The 24380-nt window shown below is 37.9% G+C and overlaps 1 protein-coding gene across 1 annotated transcript in view; it reads left to right on the top strand.

Moving 5' to 3' along the window:
• Nucleotides 1–24380, top strand: part of ryr3 (ryanodine receptor 3) — a 375337-nt gene that overhangs the window by 324886 nt on the left and 26071 nt on the right. The window contains 10 exon segments of the mRNA XM_059955616.1: nucleotides 328–456; nucleotides 4381–4485; nucleotides 8202–8283; nucleotides 8799–10102; nucleotides 10210–10259; nucleotides 10365–10533; nucleotides 18090–18176; nucleotides 19765–19941; nucleotides 23139–23269; nucleotides 24172–24214. Of these exon segments, the coding sequence (XP_059811599.1) occupies nucleotides 328–456; nucleotides 4381–4485; nucleotides 8202–8283; nucleotides 8799–10102; nucleotides 10210–10259; nucleotides 10365–10533; nucleotides 18090–18176; nucleotides 19765–19941; nucleotides 23139–23269; nucleotides 24172–24214 (2277 nt within the window).

Below are 24380 nucleotides of genomic sequence, written 5' to 3'. Positions count from 1 at the left end.
GTAACATAAAAACTAAAATTTTCTATAAAATGTTCTCTTGTTTTCCTGACTTGCAGAGAAAGCATTTGTGCAAAACTTTTAACTTTGGGATATAATTTCATTTTGCAATAAAAAGGGGAAGCTTGATTACTTTCAGGGTAAATTCTGTTAATCTAATACTACAGGTATTGGCGTGTTATGACAAGTGAAGAGAGAGACAGTAGAGGAATGCACAGAAAGCTGAGCATGCCAACATCCTCAAATCCAGATTTAGTGAAGGCAGAAGTTTCAGATATATTGTTTTGTTAACCAAAAAAAATTAATATAATTTGTCTCATTAAATTCCAGGAGTCTATCAGTGACTTCTATTGGTATTACTCAGGAAAAGATGTTATGGATGGACAAGGTCAGCGCAACTTCTCTAAAGCATTAGCAGTGGCCAAACAAATCTTCAACTCGCTGACTGAGTATATCCAGGTAACATGGCTCCTATATAGAAATGTAGATTCAGTATGTATCAGATCAGTTCTGTATTTTAAATTAAAGGATTGCAAAATACCTTAACCTTTGATATGTTACAATTCATGACTTCGTGTCATGGCGAATTCCTTTAAGGAATATAGATTAACTAGAACTTTCGTGAATTTTACATTTTCGACCTTAGCTGTATTTAAGTCCATTATAGATTTCATATGTTGAAGTACAATATCCATTCTTGTTGAGAAACATTTTAAAATAGCCTGAACATGTGATTAGAATTAGCATTTTTCTTTCTTTAATTCAAATACAAGAATTACATCTAAATATATTTATTCTCCAGAAATTGAAGTTTATTTCTGTATCGGGGTGAAGAAGTGAACATGGGGAGTCAAATGACAGGAGTATTTGTACTCTGATAGGAACAGATTTTGTTTTGCAGTACAGCAAAGAGATCCGGTAGAAAAGATTAACGGAACATTAAAAGGGATATGCATACCGTGTGTGGGAGGGAGTGGAAGCTAATGCTCTTCTATACGTACCATAAGGAACACAATATAATAGGGATGAATGAAGCCAAAACCTTAACGTAGCCTCCATTAGAGTACACAGTTCTGCATTATCCTCTACATAAAAGAAGAAATTTGGCTGAGGATTTGAGGGCAGCAGCAAAGCAACCATGCTCAGGACTGACCTTGAAGAAAGCTCTCTGCAACAATTTGTCTCTGCAGTGTGAAATTCTCCTTGTTTGACATTTGGTACTGTTCGTCATCAGTTCATAAGGATCCCTGGTGTCTAGCATTATTGAGCTAATTAAGCAGGCAATCACATTAAAGAATTCATCATAAACAGCAAAGAAGGATGAAAATTGTTTTCCGAATCAATTGTTTGGTGTGCTAAATAAAAGTAGAACAATATATAATTAATCTAGCATCTGAAAATTCATTATTCATAATTATATAAAAATTCTGTAAATTTTATAATATTATGGAACATTTATCTGAGGAAAAACATACACAAAACTAATTATTTTCAGGACAGATTGCTGAGCAGTCATGGTTCTATACAGCTGATAGTTATGCATCACACCACTTTTCATAAGATTTTAGGAATACTTAGAAATAAATTAGTTCATGCATCACTTTAGTTCCATCAGTTCACCTATTTCCTATCATTGTTTCAAAAAAAAGATCAAAAATGAAACCCGCATATGGGGAAGAATTGATAGCAACTTCAGGGTTTCCTATGGAAATGAATTAACAGTCAACATTTTGGGCCAAGACCCTTCTTCAGGACTGGAAAGGAAGGGGGAAGATGCCAGAATCAAAAGGTGTGGAAAGGGAAAGGGGGATAGCAAGAAGATGATAGGTGAAGCCAGGTGGTTGGGAAAGGTAAGGGGCTGGAGAAGAAGGATCTGATAGAAGAAGAAAGTGGACCATAGGAAAAGGAAGAAGGAGGGGCGGCAGGTAAGGAAAAGAGGTCCACTCTGGATTTCCAGCATCTGCAGAATCTCTTGTATTCAGGATTTCCTTGTAAAATCACATGCGGAAACCTCACAACTGCTGCTTAATGCTGATGGTAAACACTAGTATTTTCAACATAATTATGTAGAACAAACAACAGTATGGCACAGGAATGGGTTCTGTGGCCCATAATATTGTGGCAAACTTCTTATGACTATAAAATTCAACCCTACTGAAGTTTTGGAGAATGTAGAAGTCAAAAACAAGACTTACTTATATAGCCCCTCTGATATACTTTTCAGAGCAGAGATAGGGATATTTGTTTACAAGATCACCAGGTAGAACTCTCTTACCTACTAATAAAATACTACAACAAAATCTTTAATAACCTCAGAGGCCAGGTAGATCACAATTTAAATCTTCATCCAAAATTCAACACCAGTGGCAGTACTGCACTAAAGTCATGCAGTGAATGTATTGCTTTTTTTCTTTTGGTGTGAGGCTGCATCTTTAATGTTCTGATTCACAGGCAAATTTGCAACTATTGAGGCCGGTACAACTTCAGAGTATATAACCAAACTTTGATTTCTGAAGAAGGGTTATAATAAGATTCATTCCATATCTTTGAATCATAATTTAACAAAAAAATTAAAAAGAAAAGATATGAAATACTTATCATATCTTCAGGGAATCATTTCATCTTTTGCAATCAATACTTTAGATTTGAAGTCTAACAATGTGAGAGTATTGTGCTTGGGAGGAACAGATGGACTCTAACCTATTGTTCACATAACGTTTCACCACTGAGGTTTTCTTCAGCAATATGGATCTGGATCTGTTGTTTAAAAGATACAAAATAACTAGTCAATACCTTCATTACTGTTCTATCATGCAGAGAACAGAAAGGGAGAAAGTGAGCTGGTTTGAGATCCTTAGTTTCTGTGAAAAGCATGGAACTATGTTGAGGGTTAAGGAAAAGATACTGATTAAATTGAATAGAGTATTTGTTGACAGTAATGTAATAGTCTGTGAGATGGAAGCAAATCAGGATATATACCTTGTCCAGAGAGATCTTGCAATGGTACAACAAAGAAAGGCAGTTTCATCAGAATACGGGGTAGAGGAAACAAAATTCATGATAGAAATTACAGCGCAATCTTTCAACTGGAAGGAGGCTTTTGTCAAAATATTCTGGAAGTCAAGGACAGTTATATAGAAATCAAATAATTGAATTTGCAGCGTCACAGCTGATAGGAATGACTGACGGTGAGATCAGCTATCCACCCACATAATGTGTGTGAATAACACCATCATTAAAGGCAGCATTGCATGAATAGACAAGTGATGAAGAGATTGGAAAAGGCAATGGTCAGATATAATTAAAACTAACTACAGTAGATTCTGTTTAATTGGGCCATTTAATCAGGGCAGTCACTTATTTGGGACAACTCGTAAAGAACAAAAACTAATTGAGAAAATAGCTGGGATTCCCTTTGTTTATTTAGGGCACTATGCTGCTTAATTCGGACAGGAGACTGTTGCCAAACAGTTTCTAACTAGCATCAGTCGAGTGCATTTCTGTGGCCATTAGACACTGCATCATGCTAGGAGTGAACAGTTTTTAAATAGTCAGTTGCTTGTGCTTGTGTTCAAAAATCAGTGATTTTTGTCACTGATAGTTGGCAAGAAGTATGCACTAAGGCAATTCAGAACTCTTTTGCTCACTGCGGTTTCAAGCATTCAGGTCTAGAGATGCCAGAAACAGTCAGGAGTGAAAATGAAGTGATTTCACTACTTCAACAAGTTAGGAACTACAAAGAATTTTAAGGTATTTACAATCATCTTGAATGTTACAAGGAAAGTGAAGATTTGGAGATCCAGTTGTTGAAGGCAGTCTATTATCTGTACTTAGTGACTGCACTGGCGTTGTTCACTTACAGTCAATTAAAAGGGCTCGTACACTGGCTGAGTTCCTCCACCAATATCTATTAGGAACTAATCCACAGTGTTATTGTACTGTAATGATATTGCTAGTACTCTAATTTGTTCTGTGTTTCATTTAAATACATAATTTGTTACTCAGTTAAACAGTAGTTTGTCTTCTTTTATATACCTTTTTAAACTATTTCCAAGAAACATCAGCTAATTGGGGCAGCCGTTAATGTACTGGTCCTGATGTGTCTCAATTAAATGGAAACCACTGTACTCTTGTGAATTATTTATGGTCAGCAGTAACTGTTTGGGAAGAATGTCCTTGTTATTATAGTGTAACTACAGTGCGTTTAATGACTTTGAAAAATTGGATGTTTACTATGTTATCAACAGAAGTCTAAATTCACACTATGTGAACTGTAGTGAATGATCAATTATCCAATCTAATTAACTAACACCTAAGTATCCTTCAGTGTTTGTCAGTGGCATACTGTTCTAAGAGAGATCTCATCTGCTTTTATTCCTGCAGGGCCCTTGCATTGGTAATCAGCAGAGTCTTGCCCACAGCAGGCTCTGGGATGCAGTGATCGGTTTCCTGCACGTCTTTGCGAATATGCAAATGAAACTTTCACAGGTATATCTACCTCTCAAGTGCTAATGAACACAAGTTTCTGCATTCGTAATATTGTTTGAGGAAATAAATCGCACAGAGGCTCTAAAAATCCTAGATTTGCTTCTGAATGGCCCACTTTGTCCAGGACCATCTATCTGCTATTTCAAATATGAAATTGAGATGTCCTGAATTGAACTGCATGTCTTGCATTTAAAAGAAAAGGATATTGAGTGGTGAAAATTGTTTTATGATAACTGACTTTGACATCAATATAAGTTAAGGTATGATAAAGAGAAATATATTCCACTTGTTGGAATTATACTGAGCATTAAGTTGGTGGAGGTCAGACATTCCTGCAGCAGTTATAGGGGAATGTTCTCAGCCCAACCATTTTCAGCAACTTGTTAATGACTTTCTTTCCATAGAGTTGAATAAAGGTATACTTGATGATGATTGCTCAGTGTTCGTTTCCATAAACTGCTTTGAAAAGCAACTGGAAGAATGGAATTCGAGGACATGCAGGCATGGGTTCCTAAATGGAAAGAAAGATTTGTGCCATACAAACCACAGAAAATGGTCTCAACTTGTTCAGTATCAGAATCAGATTTATTATCTCTAATTTACGTGATGTGAAATTTTGTCGTTCTGCAGCAGCAGTACAATTCAGAGTCATAAAAAATAGTGTAACAGAAGGAATAACAACCTAATGTTCATAGATTCATGGATCATTCAAAAATCTGATGTTAGAGGGGAAGAGGTTGTTTCTAGATCATTGATATGGGTCATCAGGATTCTGATGGTAATAGTAAGAATAAGGCATGTCCTTGATGGAGAGGGTCTTTAGTGATAGACACAGCCTTCTTAGGACACCATGACTTGATGATGTCCTTGTGATGGACATTGGCTAACCACTGCTCTTAACTTTAAACGGAATAGCTCTTTACATAGCTTGACATCATGTTTTATTTGATAGTGCTCCTTCGAAAGACCTTCAGGTATATTGCTATAATAAATGTGCCATTACAGTATATGTTTTTATAAATACAGCTCCACAAGTTGCACTAGTCCACAATCACTTCTGTAAAAATTCCAGTCTCATTGCCTATCTCTTAAATGTACTGAATATGCATCTTTAGTAACTACAAACTAAACTCACAGGAGTAAAATGTCTTTTTTCTTTCCAGTCCTGCTTGCTCAGATCCAAGATACTCTATTTTTCTCAGTTAAAATATCATCATCATCACACGATTTTAGTAATATGCTTTGCAAAATTTTTAAAAACCCGATCATGCAAAGATATATCTAATAAATGGCAAATGCCCTAAATGAAGTCAGTTATTCTAAGCATAATATAATTCTATAAAGTATTTAGATAATCTAATTTCATAAATGCAAATAATGTAGAGGTGCAGTTGTTGAATGAAACACAATATAATTTGAGCTTAAACTTGTTTTTATTTTTGGAACATTTCAGAGGTAATTAATTGCACTTATCAAAATAGACTTTTTAAATTAACACAAGTTAAGAGATACATCAATTTCTGATCTCTGAACCCAAGTCAATAATAAAAATGAAGTCTGCATATCAAAAAATGTACTGAATTTGTTACTAACTGCTTACTCACCACCATCTTAGTGTGGACCAGTGAACAGAAGGGCTTGGTTAAAACTAAAATATTCAAGCTCCAGGAAAGTAGACCGTGATACCATAAGACATAGGAGCAGAATTAGGCTAGGTGTCTTATCTACCTTCAGACCTTTCAGCTTCCAAGCTCCTTTTCCCTAGTAATAGCAACTGCACATCAGTCCTTCGGCACTCTTGAACTTCAGGCATACTGCTAGCATCTTCCAGAGTGAACAATGATGCAAATTACTTATTCAGTTCATCCACCATTCCCATGTCCCCTATTACTACCTCTGCAGCATTATTTTCCGGTGGCCTGAAATCCACTCTTGCCTCTCTTTTACTCATCATCCTCTTTAATATTATTGGCTAGCTTACCTTCATATTTCATCTTCTTCTGTCATTATGGCTTTATTTGTTGCCTTCTGTTGATTTTTGAAAGCTTCCCAGTCCTTTAATTTCCCACCAATGTTTTTGCTCTATTATATGTCCTCTGTTTTGCTTTTACATTGGTTATGACTTGCCTTGCCAGCCACAGTTGTGTCATCCAGTCTTTAGAATACTACTTTTTTCTTTGGGATGTATCTATCCTGCACCTTCCAAATTGCTCCCACAAATTCCAGTAATTGCTGCTCTGCTGTTAGCTCTGCTGGTGTCCCTTTCCAATTAATGTTGGCCAGCTCCTCTGTAATTCCCTTTATACTAATAGCTTTAGTTTCTCCATCTCAAATTGCAGGGTGAATTCTATCATATTATGATCACTAACTCCTATGGGTTCTTCTACCTTAAGTTCCCTATCAAATCCAGTTCATTGCACAACAGCCAATCCATAATAATAGCTAACTCCCTGGTGGGCTCATCCACAAGCTGCTCTTAAAAGCCATTTTGTTGGCATTGTATAAATGTTCTCTTTTGGAATCCAAAATTGGCACTGACCTGATTTCTCTAATTTACCTGCATATTTAAATTCCCATGACTATCGTAACATTGCCCCTTTGACATGCATTTTCTATCTCTCATTGTAATTTGTACCCCACATTCTGGCTGCTGTCTGGAAGCCAATGTAGAACTTCAGTCAGGGTCTTTTTACCCTTGAAATTCCAGAACTCTGCCCACAATGACTCTGCATCTTCTGATCCTATGTCACCTCTTTCTAAGGATTTGATTTCATCTCTTACCGACAGAGCCATGCCACCCATCTGCCAAGCTGCCTATCCTTTCAATACAAAGTTTATTCTTGGTTGTTAAACTCCTGACTATAATCTTCTTTCAGCCGTGACTTGGTGTTGCCCCCAACATCATACCTGTACATCTCTAACTGTGCTACAAGATCATCTATCTTTTTCCATCTACTTCCATCTACCCTCCTTTAGAATGTTGCAGACCCAGTTGGAGATATCCCTGATGCTGGTACTTAGGTGTCTCTTCCACATCCACAGAGTCTGCATCTGCTCCTCTAATTATGGAGTCCTCTATCACTACTGCACTCTTCTTCTCCCCCTTCCCTTCTGAGCCACGGCATCAGTGCCAGCAATGTGGTCACTGCAGCTTCCCCCGGTAGTACTCTATAAACAGTTTACCATTTCTGATTGAAAAAGTCAGAGTGGTTGGACAGACTGGTAAGTCTGTCCTTTGGGGAAATGGGTATTTTAAGTCTTCCTCTCATTTCCTCTCTCCATTTAATCTTTGAAGCCCTTGGGTTGACAGAGCCATGGATTTGAGTAAAATTCAATTACTTTAGAATAGCAAGTTAACAGAAGCTGCCAGCTTAGCACTGAGATTAATTTCTACTTAAAATGGTAGTTTAAAAGAAGTATACAAATCTATATTTATATTTTTTCCAAGATTGGTTTGACTTCTCTTGCTGAAAATATTTACAATGACAATTTTTAACATAATCTTCATCAAGGGCTTCAGTATTTGTATATGTTAAATTACAATAATACTGAAATACTTTGATAGATTTTGGATCTCAAGCTATTCTTCTCCTCACTTGGCCTCTGTAAGTGTCAATTCAAATTACTAAATATAACAAAATAGCTGAAGGCTTATATCTTTTCTATTATATAAAAATCAACTAACAGAAACTTCAAATGTATTCTTTTGTTTTCAGGATTCAAGTCAGATTGAGTTGCTCAAGGAGTTATTGGATTTGCAGAAAGATATGGTGGTGATGCTGTTGTCATTGTTGGAAGGTTAATATTTTTTACATGCTGAGAAGCTTTAGAAGATTAATCGGAATCTGGTCTAAAACTGGCAACATGTTTAGCTAATGATATAAACATTTCCAACTATCAAAGTAAATTTTTTCAGACATTTTTATCAGATATTTATTTTTACTAGTAATAACAGCTTTGTTCCATTACTAAAGAACTGCTCTGCAAGAGTTCAAATGCTACATAGGATTTAATGGTTAATAATATTGATTTGATGGTTTATCCTGATTGCATTTTACTTCCTGCTCACTCACTTATTTATTGCCTTTGCATTTGTGAAATAAGCAGAGGCAATTTGTTTACTACTTTTTTTGTCATTGTTTGAAAATAGATAAATGCATCTTTTGTTAAGTAAATCAGTTAGGAGAATTAGATTGTTTTTGTTGAAATAAATTGCATTATTATTATGGAAATTCTTTTATATCATTGCCTAGAAATTTTTTTTAATACTTTTTTTGTGTTTAGTTATAATTAATGTTCTCTTTTAATCTTAGGGAATGTTGTAAATGGAACTATAGGTAAACAAATGGTAGACACATTGGTTGAGTCTTCCAGCAATGTGGAGATGATACTCAAGTTCTTCGATATGTTTCTTAAATTAAAGGATATAACCACTTCTGATACCTTCAGAGATTTTGATCCAGATGGTAAAGGAATGATTTCAAAGAAAGAATTCCAAAAGGCTTTGGAAAGTCAGAAGAAATATGTACAGTCAGAAATAGAATTCTTACTATCTTGCGTTGAAGCAGACGAAAATGATTCATTTAATTATATGGAATTTATTGACCGCTTTCATGAACCAGCCAAGGATATCGGGTTTAATGTTGCTGTATTACTGACCAATCTATCGGAGCACATGCCTAATGATAGCCGTCTGAAGACATTCTTGAAACCAGCACAAAGTGTCCTCACATACTTTGAGCCCTATTTAGGACGCATTGAAATCATGGGTGCAGCAAAACGCATAGAAAGAGTCTACTTTGAAATCAGTGAATCAAGTCGGACACAGTGGGAGAAACCTCAGGTCAAGGAATCTAAAAGGCAGTTCATCTTTGATGTTGTGAATGAAGGCGGAGAATCAGAAAAAATGGAACTCTTTGTGAATTTTTGTGAGGACACCATATTTGAAATGCAATTAGCATCTGAAATCTCTGAGCCAGATGCAGCTGAAAGAGCTGATGATGATGAAGAAGAGCCTCCTCCAACTGAAGAGGAGGAGGAGGTGGCTCAGCCCTCAAATGCATTTGCGTCAGCTTGTCATGATTTCAAAAGTGCGCTCCTGAAGTTTTTTGGGATATTCACATTTAGAAATATCAGAAGGCAGTTTAAGAAAATTAAGAGGATGACAACCAAGGAGCTATTGATGGCATTTTTCTCCTTCTTCTGGATGTTGTTTATTGGCATTGTTTTCTTTATCTTCAACATAGTACAAGGATTTTTCCAGATTGTGTGGAATGCCATGTTTGGGGGTGGACTAGTTGAAGGTGCTAAAAACATCACGGTCACTGACCTTTTAGCTAGCATGCCGGATCCAACACAACTTGAAATTCATGGAGATGTGACTGAGTTGGAAAGGGCAGAAACTCCAGAGACGGGAGTTGTTACAGAGCTTCAGTCTACAGTGCAAGATGAAAAAAGCGAAACTGAGATGATACCTGATATATTTGGTATAAGTGTCAAAAAAGTAGGCAAGGCAGGAGGTGATACACATGGAGGTCTTGGTGATGTCTCGGAAATTATGGGAACAGAAAGCCCCCCTAGTTTTGAAAAGGCAGTATCTCAAAAAAAGAAAGCAGAGGTTAGTTTTAAGCACATATTCTGTTTTTAAAAACATTACTTTAATGTTTTAATTTTCATGAAGCTCACAGTCTTTTTTTTTAATTGTCCATTGAACTAAATCTCAAGATTGAACGGAAGAATAAAGCTGAGAGTAAAACCGAGTCTGAGAAGGCCGAGTAAGTGTTTTTACCAACCATGTTGTGGAGAAAAATTTACATTAAAATTGTGAGTTAGTGCTCTGTAAATAATTTCTGTTTTCTGGCGTGTTGCTGCCTTGGTAGCATGGAGGATGGCGAGAAGGAGGACAAAGCCAAAGAAGAACAACTAGTTGAAAGTGAAGAAAAAGAACAGAAGATAAAGAAGCGGCGACGTGGGCAGGCTAAGAAAGAACCAGAGGCATTCTTGGCTAACTTCTGGGAGGGACTGGAAATTTACCAAACCAAGACTCTGGTAGGTGGCTCAGCTTCCAATTTATATAGTGCATTCGGTGTTCAAATTATGCATTGCATTAAATCTGGTTTGGGGTTCAGTCTTAACCTCCTCTCTACTTCAATTACAAAGCCATAATATGAAAGGATTGTTGGATGGTCTAATATTACTCAAGTTATTTTGGTATGTGTTGAATTGTAGTTTAATGTCGTCTTGTAGGATGACGAGGTCTGTAATATCATCATAATGACCCAAACACCACTATTCCAATTATCTCTTCATCTACCCAACATAATCCTGACATTCCCAGTCTCTGCTATCTATATAGCAGGAATTGTAAAGTCCCATTAGAAATATAGAAAACCTACAACACAATACAGGCCCTTCGGCCCACAAAGTTGTGCCAAGCATGTCCCTACCTTAGAAATTACTAGGCTTACCTATAGGCCTCTATTTTACTAAGCTCCAAGTACCTATCTAAAAGCTTCTTAAAAGATCCTATCATATCCACCTCCACCACCGTTGCTGGCAGCCCATTCCATGCACTCACCACTCTCTGAGTGAAAAACTTACTCCTGACATCTCCTCTATACCTACTCCCCTTAAACCTGTGTCCTCTTGTGGCAACCATTTCAGCCCTGGGAAAAAGCCTCTGACTATCCACACGATTAATGCCTCTCATTATCTTGTACACCTCTATCAGGTCACCTCTCATCCTCCGTTGCTCCAAGGAGTAAAGGCTGAGTTCACTCAACCTATTCTCATTAGGCATGCTCCCCAATCCAGGCAACATCCTTGTAAATCTCCTCTATACCCTTTCTATGGCTTCCACATCCTTCCTGTAGTGAGGCGACCAGAACTGATCACAGTATTCCAAGTGGGGTCTGACCAGGATCCTATATAGCTGCAACATTACCTCTTGGCTCCTAAATTCAATTCCACGATTGATGAAGTCCATTACCCCTTATGCCTTCTTAACCACAGAGTCAACCTGCGCAGCTACTTTGAGTGTCCTATGGACTTGGACCCCAAGATCCCTCCGATCGTCCACGCTGCCAAGAGTCTTACCATTAATACTATATTCTGCCATCATATTTGACCTACCAAAATGAACTACTTCACACTTCTCTGGGTTGAACTCTATCTGCCACTTCTCAGCCCAGTTTTGCATCCTATCAATGTCCTGCTTTAACTTCTGACAGCCCTCCACACTATCCACACCACCTCCAACCTTTGTGTCATCAGAAAACTTACTAACACATTCCTCCACTTCCTCATCCAAGTCATTTATAAAAATCATGAAGAGTAATGGTCCCAGTACAGATCCCTGAGGCACTCCACTGGTCACTGACCTCAATGCAGAATATGACCCGTCTACAACCACTCTTTGCCTTCTGTGGGCAAACCAGTTCTGGATCCACAAAGCAATATCCCCTTGGATCCCATGCCTCCTTACCTTCTCAGTAAGCCTTGAATGGGGTACCTTATCAAATGCCTTGCTGAAATCCATATACACTACATCTACTGCTCTTCCTTCATCAACGTGTTTAGTCACATCATCAAAAAATTCAATCAGGCTCATAAGGCATGACCTGCCCTTGACAAAGCCATACTGACTACTAATTATATTATACCTCTCCAAATGTTCATAGATCCTACCTCTCAGGATCTTCTCCATCAACTTACTAACCACTGAGGTAAGACTCACTGGTCTATAATTTCCTGAGCTATCTCTACTCCCTTTCTTGAATAAGGGAGCAACATCCGCAACCCTCCAATCCTCCGGAACCTCTCCCATCCCCATTGATGATCCAAAGATCATCGCCAGCGGCTCAGTGATCTCCTCCCTCACCTCCCACAGTAGCCTGGGGTACATTTCATCCGGTCCCGGTGACTTTTCCAATTTGATGCTTTCTAAAATCTCCAGCACATCCTCTTTCTTAATATCTACATGCTCAAGCTTTTCAGTCTGCTGCAAGTTATCACTACAATCACCAAGATCCTTTTCCATAGTGAATACTGAAGTATTCATTAAGTACCTTTGCTATTTCCTCCAGTTCCATACACACTTTACCACTGTCACACTTGATAGGTCCTATTCTTTCACGTCTTATCCTCTTGCTCTTCACATACTTGTAGAATGCCTTGGGGTTTTCCTTAATTCTGCCACCAAGGTCTTCTCATGGCCCCTTCAGGCTCTCCTAATTTCCTCCTTATTCTCCTTCCTTGTAGCTTTAAAATCTTCTAGATCATTGATCCATCAGACTGTGCTTTCTGTATTACATCCGTGTCCAGTTTCTTAACACCTTCAAAGGCAATTTGCTTATTCATGTAATCAAATTTCTTCATGCTTTTACCTTTTCATACCTTCTCTTTTTGGAGTCCTACAAACTTTGGACATCCAGATCTTTGTTTAGCTCCAATGATCTTTTATCCAGTATATTTGTTTCACTGTGAGCTTATCTCTTTGAGCTCTGCACTCTGATATTCCCTTCCCCAACAGCTCTGCTTTTATATTCTTTCTCCCTGGGGGTACTCCCAACTAAGCATTTTCCTCACTACTCAAAATATATCCTCTTTTGTCTCAGAATGTGGAACATGGACCAGGAACTGCTGGAAAAACTCAACATATCAGGCTGGATCAGTGGAGGGAGAAACAGAATTAGTTTCTTGGTCTGTGATTTTTGTTAGAATGATGTCTCTGTGCAGTAATATGCTACAACATGGAGTCATAGAGTCATAGAGCAATAGAGCACATATACAGGTTATTCACCCCAGCGAATCCATGCCAATGATGGCTCCCACCCATTTTCCTATGTTCAACCCAAATCCCTCTGCCCCTCCCCTCCATGTACCTATCCAAAGTGTTTCTCAAACGATACTGTTGTACTGTCACAAACACTTCTTCTGGCAATCTCTTCCACGTATTCACCATCCTCTGCATGTAAAAGTCTCTCAGGTCCTTTTTAAGTCTGTCCTCTTTCCCTCTAAGTTTATGCCCCCTAGCTTTGATCTCCCCTATCATGAAGGAAAGATTGTTACCATCCACCTTAACTGTGCCTCTCATAATTTTAAACATTCCTCTGGGTTATCCCTCATTCCTACACTGGATTGACTTTCAGAAATGCATCACTTCACACTTGTCTATATTGAAATCTATTTGCCATTCTTTGATCCATTTTTTAATTGAATGAGATCCCTCTGTAATTGACAATAACCCTCCTCATTATCAACAACACCTCCTAATTTCAATTCATCCACAACCTACAGATCCAACCTTGCATATTCACATCCAGATTATTTACATACTGGATAAATCAAATATAAGGATCCCAATGTCAACACCTGTGGCACTAGTTACAGGCCTCCGTTCCAAGAAACAATCTTCAACCACCACCTTTTCTTCTTACCTCTGAACCAATTTTGAATCCACCTAAGTAGATCTCCCTGGTTTCTGTGGAACATAGCCTTCCAGACTAGATACCATGCAGGACCTTGTCAAAGGCCTTGCTAAAGTCTATATAGTCAATACCCACTGTCCTACCCTCATCTATCTTTCTTGGTTACCTCTTTTAAAAACTCTGAAATTCTCAACAAACATGACTTTCCATACATAAAGCTTTGCTGTCTCCTCCTAATCAGACCATCTATCCAAATGTTGCTAGACCATGTCCTTCAGAACTTCCTGCAGTAACTTCCTCACTAGTGTTGTCAGGCTGACTGGCCTGTAATTCCATGTTCGTCCTTGATACATTTCTCAAACAACAGAACACCATTACCACTTTCTAGTCTTTGGGAACCTCATCGGTGGGCTTAGTGATGAAACAAGTATCTCCACATGGGTCTTTGTAAGTTCCTCTTCGACCTCCCATAAATTCTAAGGATGCACTCAGTCATATTCTTGAGATTTATTCACCATAATGTGCCATAAGGCTGCAAATAACTCCTCACTCTTCATATGAATGCAGTTCTGCTAATCTCCAAGGAGCCCTATTCTCTCCATAGCCACCCTTTTGCTCTTAACATAGCTGTAGGACCTCTTGAGATTGTCTTTAACCTACTCTAGAAACTGCCTAGGATTACCCTACTGCATAGTCCTCTATTTTCCTAATCTCCATGTACCTATCTAAGAGTCTTTTAAAAGACGCTATTGTATCTGCTTCCACCACCATCACTGGCAGTGCATTCCGCACACCCACTACTCTTTGGTGAAAGACTTACCCCTGACATCCCTTCTATATCTACTTCCAAGCACCTTAAAACCATGCCCCTCGTGTTAGCCATTTCAACCCCGGGAAAAAGCCTCTGGCTATCCACATGATCAATGCCTCTCATCATTTTATATACCTATAAACCTAACATCTTATAAACCCAATATATGCTTCAAAAACAAGAGAAAATCTGCAGCTGCTGGTAATCAAAGTAATACATGCAAAATGCTGGAGGAACTCAGCAGGCCAGGCAGCATCGATGGAAAAGAGTACAGTCAATGTTTCGGGGTGAGATGCTTCATCAGGACCGCAGTCTCAGGCCAAAACATCGACTGTTTGCTCTTTTCCATAATCCTGCCCGGCCTGCTGAGTTCCTCCAGCATTTTGCATGTATTGCAATATATGTTTTCTCCTCTTTCTTGACCAGAGCCTCAAATCTCTCATCAGTCAGTGTTCCTTAAACCTGCCAGTTTTATCGTTCACCCTAACAGGACCACGCTGCTCCTGTAAACTTGCTATTGCACTCTTAAAGACTTCCTACTTGATGCACCATCAATAACTCTCAGAGACGTGAGGCGAGATATAGGCTTTTACTGGCTGGAAGAAAGAACAAGCAGCAATTGACCACCATACTACATCCTGGAGACTGAGGGCTGGGCCCAGGCTCCAATTGCCTTTATACCGGGGTCAGTGGGAGGAGCCACAGGAGCAGTCGGGGGGGGGGGGGGGGCGTGTCCAGACAGGTGTATGTAGTTCACCACACCGCTTACCATTCAGAAAGAGGTTCACTTTCTAATTACCCCAAAATTAGTTCTGGTCCACTTTAGGACACCATATTCTGGAGCTGTCCTATCCTTTCCATCACTACCTTAAAACTAATGGAATTATGGTAATTAGAACCAAAGTGCTTTAAGACTTCCAATTCAGTTATTCTCCCTGCCCTGTTCCTAGGTGAAGATCCAGTATTGCACCACAAGCAGGATCCTTTATATATTGACTCAGCAAACTTTCCTGGATATATTTCTCAAATTCCACTTTGTCCAGGCCCTTAACAGTCTGGGTCACCTAGTCAATACTAGGGAAATTAAAATCACTCACAAATACAATTCTATTATTTTACAACTATGGGCGATTTCTCTACACACCTGAAGTTCCTGCTGTCTATTAGGGGATCTATAATGCAGTCATACTAGAATGACCCTCCCCTTTTTGTTTCTAAGTTCTACCCATATCACCTCATGAATGATCCCCAAGAACGTCACCTCTATGTATTACTGTTATGTCCTCTCTATTCAAAAAGGCAACTCCTACTCCTCATTCATCCGTACCTGCATCACATCTGCAACATCTGTATCCTGGGATATTGAGCTGTCCTTCTCTCAACTAAATTTTTGCATAGCACAGCTGAGGCACAGTATTCCAAATGCTTAATTGTTGAAGAATACACATGATGTTTAAAAATACTTCCCTTCTAACATTCTGTCTTCGAGTTAAAGTACAAAATTAGGACAAGCTTGACCTGGCTGGAAAATCTCAGTCTTTTACTCAACAGAGATGGCTCAATTACTGTAATGTGAATTGGAGTGAATGCGAAAATGTCACTCCAGATCTCTAAGGCAGGGGTTTCTAAAGCCTGTGAAGATCATGCAGGTAAGGTGGTATCAGAAGCCAACGATCACATGTCTTCTCATCTTGGTTTGGTCAAGGAATATAACTGAACGCTGGTGAAAATGCTATAGCTTATTTCAGTAGTTGTTGAAATTCTGTGCCTTGCGCAGAAGAGAGGGCATGCGGATCACACTATTAAGGTACACGGGACTTTCTCTCCTTTCATGAGGTGAAAGATTGATTGAATCAATATATATCTGCATGAGCAATTCTCTTGCTTGCCATCAAATAGACTGTTTAAAAAGTACTGAAGTGACTTCATCATGGAACATTATGTAATGCAGTAGAGAAGGCAACCAAAACTTGCTGGTATATTCATTCTTCATGCTCTGCTGATTACAATATATCCTGGTTCTGTGAATGTTGAATATTCAACAGATCACCAGATGGCCTTGATGTCTTCAAAGCCAACATTACTCATGCTATGAAAGATGGAAGATGGGCTTGTGTAAATTTGCATGTTATTCTTCATCCATTGATTAATAAATTGAAAAATTTGTATTAAAATAACCTTGTCCTGTTTGACTTGTGGAAAAATTGTGAAGTGAGCAAAAATATGCTGATATGTTAACTTGACAAATTATTACATACACGTAAATGCAAAACTACCATTATTTTAACTTCCACTACCTAAAACCCCACAATGTCTGAACATCTGCTTGAAGCAGTCACTGAAATATTCCTTCTTCCCAATATCTGCAGGGCATGTACGATTTTAACTACATGTCAAGATATTGGACAGAATTTTGAACCTATTGACAGAAATAAAAATACACATTTAAGTGTGCAAAGCTGCTACCATTTGTGCCCTCTACATTGCACAATGTCAGAACAATCAGTGGTGTAAAACCCTCCAGCAATCATAATTTGTTAGTTTCTAATACCTCATTTGTCAACATGAGTGATCATTTAATCAAATCCAAGTGACGAGAAGAAATACAATAAACATCAAGCAGAGCCCAAGGTTAATCAACCACCCTTTTAACCATTATCACTGTGAATATTTATAATGGATTGTTGCCTCAATGAATATGATCCAACCAAGGGTTGAAATTAAACTTTGATGTTATTGCTACACAGCTATCTTTCTGGGTGATTAATAGGCTTGGACATGCTTGCAGTTCTTTTGTCGCTTGCCAGCCTGTCCATGCGTGGTTAAGCGGAAGGATATTAAAATAGTGGCACTATTTGGAAGTTCTTTTGCATAAATATTACATAGGTTCACAATTAGCTGTCACATTTCAATTTAATGTAATTCAAGAATTCTTAACTTATTTCATGAGTCAATGGAAGATGAACTTTAGCTGAAATTTCGACTGAGGCCATCTGTTTAAGGCCATATCGATTAAAGCCGTATTTCTCATAGCTAAAAGAAAATCAAATTGTCTGTTCTTTTTCCATCTGTTATTTTATTTTTTCGCTGTAATAGGCATTTTGGATGCGGGTTTATCCACTTTTAATTGCTCTTCATTCTGCAAATGTGAATTCAGAAGCAGTATGTGTCATGATTTTAAATGAGAATAGTTGCTATCGTAGCTCTCTTCAATAGAAATGTCTCTGTGGTATTTGGGGGAAATTATTCAACGTAAGCATTCAGATGTGGCAAGACAGAAGTTGTCTGTAAGTGATCAAATTAAAAATTACCTGTGGCTCTGATTAACTGTTATTATATCACAAAACCATTACTTTTTGTTTCAGAATTATCTAGCCAGGAATTTCTACAATCTGAGGCTACTTGCTCTATTTGTGGCATTTGCGATCAATTTCATTCTGCTTTTCTACAAGGTATTGAAAATAGTGTCAGCACTTCTTTTAATGTTACTGCTGCTTTGCATTATATTTCTCGGGCAACATTGCAAAAATAAAACAAAGACTATTTCAGCAGAATGGCAAGGTTGAGATAATAATATGTTCCTAACCAATGAAGATTAAATGAATCAGATCATACAGAGTAATCTAAATGGTAATTTTGCTGTGAGTATCCAATGAAAATTAAAGCAGAGGGTGCCATTTGGGCCTCAGTGATACCAAGACGATTGGGACAAGTCTAGAGAGAGTTCATGCTGGGAAAGATTTTTTCGTCATGAGCTTTATGCTTGCAAAAAATAAGCTAAAAAAACAGGGGATCAGTAGTTGGAATTCCCACAGAATTAGGCATCTATCTGTTGGATTAAAAGGGAATGGACCTTATTGTGATATTGGAGGTAAAGCTCCAGGTGAACTCCAAATACTAACTACATTCAGTAACTGTCAATGTTTTAAAAGAAGATGGCATTAGTGTATGCCTTGTATTGCCAGACATTTGAAGCAAATACAAATCATTCTTAAATATAACCAGTATCATTTTATATTTTGTACATATTTGAATATCTCACTGCATAAATTACTTTTTAGTAGTTTTGTTATGCATCTGAATAATCTGAGAACTGGCATGGTAAGCCTTGCCATATTGGAAACAACAGGTGGTTTTGGACCTAGGCTTCACATCACATCCAGATTTGTTGACAGATCAATTGAGATTGATTGCTTTAATTAGTGACTGCCACCATTATTATATTTTGAGATCGGAGGAGGTTTGCTAGGAAAACTTTTTTTTTGACAAATAGCAATTCTTTTCCTTATGGATCAAGTAGGGAGTAGATCTTACATTAGGCATCTCTGCTGTTCATGACTTTTATTAATGATTTTAAAATTCAATCTAATGGGGAAAAAATCCAAGTTGTCTAATGATATTGATGGCAGTGTAGGTTCAAGACAGAGTGGCTTCAGGAGAAAATGGACAGCTTATGTGAAGTTAAGTACATGGCAAGTAAACTATGGTGTAGAAAGATGCAGGGTTATCCAATTTCAACCAGCTGGACTGACGTACTTTGGCTTCTATTTCTCATGTTGTTATGCTACTTGTTTGGATGGTAGTCAATAGAAACATTAGTAAGTTATATTCCATAATTGGACTTCAAACTGATCTTAATCAATATTCAGAATCTTTGAATCCATCTTTGCAACAATGCTATAACTATTTTATCCTGAAAATCATTGCTCTAAATCCATGTTTGATATTAAAATACCTGAAGGCAGTAAATATGAAAAATTATACTAAATATATTTACGTACATGGAAATTAATTTCAGTTGTAATGAAAAAAACTTTATATTTTAAATTTAAAACATTTCAGTTCATAGAAAATATGATTATTTATTATTTTTCAGAATACATACAAAACCTGTTAATTTATTATATTTTGAGTATTTTGCACTCAGAATATAATTTTGAATAATTTATTTTGATTAGAAACAGAAATTTTGCTCAGGTTTGATACAATAGATGTTTGGCCATGAAATCTTTGCATTTCAAATCGTTTGTCTATTTCAAGGTGACTGAGCCTCCAGCTGATGAAGATGAAGAGGATTTCAGTTTCTGGAATGATGATAATGTGGATTACTACGTGTTACAGGAGACTACAGGATACATGGCTCCGATGCTGACATTTCTTGCAATTATTCACACTGTCATCTCAATGCTTTGTGTTATTGGCTACTACATATTGAAGGTATAGTACAACAATTTCAAGCTCTCCCACTTTCAAAAACATTGTACAGAGATTTATCTCTTTTAGACCGTTTCAGAAAGAAGGTCCAGAAGCCAAACTTTAACCTTTTTTGTCACAAACTAATTCTCAAGATTTGAAATGCCTAATTGATACTGTAAAATAGTATCATAGAAACATAGAAAACATACAACACAATACAGGCCCTTCGGCCCACAAAGCTGTGCCGAACATGCCCCTACCTTAGAACTACCTAGGCTTTACCCATAGCCCTCTATTTTTCTAGGCTCCATGTAGCCATCCAGGAGTGTCTTAAAAGGCCCTATCGTTTCCGCCTCCACCACCACTGCCGGCAGCCCATTCCACACACTCACTACTCTCTGTGTAAAAAAAACTTATCCCTGACATCTCCTCTGTACTTACTTCCAAGCACCTTAAAACTATGCCCTCTCATGCTAGCCATTTCAGCCCTAGGGAAAAGCCTCTATTACCTTAAGTATACCTTATGTAAGGTATTTATATCCATGTTTTAAAAAAGGCATCAGCTTTCTTTTAAAACTGACTATAGCCAGTTTTCTTTTGGTATGGTTGCCGTTAATTTCACTACTGATACTAAGATTTATAACAGTATGATTTTTTAGAGTAGTAATGCCTCTTACTTTAAATCATGAGAAACACAAGATGTGCTGAAAGCTCAATAATACTTCGCTTTACAACCTAGCTTAACACATGCATAATAAAAAACAATCCTCACAGACATAAACACAACAGGAACAAAGAGTGTTATCATATGCAACAAATAAATTGGTAGGGTCCCAACTCCATAGCTTCTAACCTGATGGTTCTGACCTCATTGTTTCTGCCTTTGCTTCCGTAACATCATCTGCCTTGATTTCTCTACTCCCCCTGTCAGCCCCGATGTCATCTCTCCCAATTATTCACTTCACACTAATCGCAACATAGTCATCAATCCCACAAACAAGGGCGGTGCCATTGTAGTCTGGCAGACAGACTTCTTTCTTGCAAGTGCCAGACAGCAGCTCTCAGTACTTGCTCATGCCAATCCCTGGACCATGGCACCACCAATGAACTCATCAAATCACTAGAGTCCCCTTCCGTTAGGTCAGCCTCTAACCTGATAGTGTCTCAACCCACGCACTGCTCGTTGCCCAAGATCCACAGATTGGACTGTCCTAGCTCCCCCACTGTTGATGTTGCTCTTGCCACATCTATCCTATTTCTTTCATATGCTGCAATGCAGAAGTTACAACTTTCAGAATATTGGCACCACCAGTTCCTGCATTTTTGTGGTTCACTGGTTTTGTATCTATTATTATGCTCATCACTTTGTAAATATCCTTTAAGATTGTCAGAGAAATTTTTGGTTATAAACCATAACTTCAACTGCACATTACAGAGGTTATCTGATAAAAATACACTTTAGGCAGTGTTGCTTTAAAATCCTAGTCATAGCCAAAAAAATGATGCTTCTCCTTTCAATTGTCCATTGTTATCACTGGATTCTTCCCCCCCCCCAAAAAAATTCTATCCTTGACACCCAATCTGCTTCTCTTGATATCCTATCACATGGCAACATAATCTAAAACCACCAGTGTCAGGATTATCTGAAAGCTAACTACTCAGCATTCTTCTCCCTCTAACCAGCTCATTGTCTTTTATCTGATTCAACATTTGAAGGAGATGAGAGAATATTTCCTCCAGATAAAAACTGGGTAGACAAGCTTCTGCCTTTCATCGCTGTCATAACACGCCAGTCCCTAACCATCAGTTCACTAGCCTTCACTTGCAATTTTTTCAGTTAGTTTGCAACCATGGCAACCCACTTGAACTGAGTTTCTGACCCTTTATTCTCTCTAATAAAATGATAGCAATTTCAGCCTAAGTAATATTACTTGTCTCCATGCCTGCCTCATTGATCCTGCTCCTGAAACCCCCACTTGCATTTTGTTACCGTATGCTTTTTTGGTTCTGTTTTATTTCTCAATTCGCAAATACCTGATATGATGCAAAACGTGCATTATTGTGCACCATTGCCTCACATCTCAGTCTTGTTTGAGGTTAGTTACATTTGTTTCTAGTAGGAAAATACATCTCAATACATCCTTTCATCATGTTCAAATCTCTCTGTGGTTTTCAGATGTGTCATTAGTGTCAATCAAACTCGTGTACTACTTGCATAGTGAATGGCCAGTTCCTGGGGAGGGTTGAGGGACAGAGGACCTCAGAGTACAAGTACGTAGTTTGCTGAAAGTGGCATCACAGGTAGACTGGTGGCCTTGCTGGATCTTCATCAGTCAGGGCACTGAGTACAGTCGTTGTGATGTTATGTTGCAGCTCTACATGACGTTATTGAGATTGAACTTGGAATATTGTGTTTTGCTTTGTGTAGATAAATACATGGATTGGAAGGGTTTAGAGGGACATTGGCCAAAAGCGAACAGCTGGGATTACCTTGGTGGGCACCATGGATAAGCTGGGCCCGTTTCCATGACTCTTATTTCTATAATCTTCACCAATACTCTGAGTTTCCCCAGTTTAACTGCTTTATTCATTTTTATTCACTGTCGCAATACTGACTGGCCCATGTTTCACACTCCTGGACCTTGCATTCAAAAACAAGTTTGTCTTTCCACCACTCTGCTGACTTTTGGGCTATGCCATAAAATTTACTTTACGTTATGTTCTTTATTTCATCTGGACCAATTCTGTTTTTAACTTCCAATAGTATGGTTGCGAAGAGGGCATTTTTTAAATGTAATTTGTTATTGCAATAACATCAATTCTAGATGATGACTAATAATGCCTTCCACTATCTCAAGGGTTCAAGCAAATGTTACTTGGTCAGTAAGTAATACTTAAAGCATACACTGAAACATTCATTTTTCTTGATAACAATAATCTTTGTGTAACTGAATATGGAAATTGGTTTTATTCATTTAACACACACAAAATGCAGGAAGAACTCAGCAAGTCAAGCAGCATCCATTGAAATGAACAAAGTTGACATTTCGGGCTGAGATCCTACTTCGGTTCTGTCCTAAAGAAAAGTCTCAGCCTGAAACGTGGACTGTTTGTTTATTTCCATAGATGCTGCCTGACTTGCTGAGTTCTTCCAACATGTGTGTGTTGCTTTGGCTTTCCAGCATCTGCAGTATTTCATTAATTTATTATCTTCAAAGGTCCCTCTTGTAGTTTTCAAGCGTGAAAAGGAGATTGCCAGAAAGCTGGAGTTTGATGGGCTGTACATAACAGAGCAACCGTCCGATGATGATATTAAAGGACAGTGGGATCGCCTTGTCATCAACACACCGTACGTAAAGAGCTCCATTCAAGTTATACAGATGACAGGTCCACACAAAACCAGGAACCATGTCCATTTTGATTAATCAGCAGTATTACGGAGAAACAAGCTGTGCTTCTTAAGAGCTTGTTTTATTGTCAAACGCTGCCTTACTTTGGATTCCTTAATTGGTACAGCGATTTGTGGATAGGTAACTCACTCACTGTTGTCCATCAAGACCACAACGAACAGGTGTAAAAGAGCAGAGACTGATGTTTCTTTTCCCTTTTGTCATCTCCCCACAGCTGTACAGATCAGAAAGAACTATTCACATCCCATAACTTCATTTCTGGTTATAAATGCTTATGCATTCAGTTAAAATAACTTAACTTCCCTGCTCAATGCCAATTACACTCAGCCCTTATTATTCACTGATTTACTATTCTCATGTCTACATTCTAGTGAGACCCTTTCATAATTTTTCGAACGACAACATCTATGTACATATTGAGGAAATGATTAGTTTCTGTATTAGTTCAGTGCTGAGGTTCTAGACCATTTATGTCAATTGGTTCCCCACTGTGTTTTACCTTTGTACTATAATATAGCATAGTCTTTGTTTAGCACAGCTGCTTCTTGTGATTTCAAAACCCATCACTGCTTGTAAGTTTTAATGAAAGCTGTTAAGTATTTAAATGCTTGAATGTGTTTATTGATCTAATTCTGACAAACTTTATGCACATTACTATTGATTTTGGTGGGTACAAAAGAGATCAATCTGAAGTCACTTCTCTTTTAGCCATCACCTAAAGGGAAAATTACTTTTGATGGATAGAAAAGGGTGTTCATTGAATTTAAATAGTCAAGAGGATCTAGCCTTCAATTGAATTACACACCGCACAATTTCTTAAACATTTCTTATACTGTTGCAGATCCTTCCCCAACAATTATTGGGACAAGTTTGTCAAAAGAAAGGTAAGCAACGTTGACTAGTGTCACTAATAATAGCAAACTATTGGTGTAGTATTACTCATAGCTTCAAATATGCTAAAGTACTTAGAGTGAGTTAGGTTGTACTATCCTTATTATCAGAAAAAATATTTGTAACTCATTTTGCATGCTGTTTCATAAGCAGCAAGGA

The sequence above is a fragment of the Hypanus sabinus genome, chromosome 2, assembly GCF_030144855.1.
Source record: "Hypanus sabinus isolate sHypSab1 chromosome 2, sHypSab1.hap1, whole genome shotgun sequence".
NCBI lineage: Eukaryota > Metazoa > Chordata > Chondrichthyes > Myliobatiformes > Dasyatidae > Hypanus > Hypanus sabinus.
Note: the sequence above shows the minus strand (reverse complement) of the source record. Positions and strands in the feature narration are given on the sequence as shown.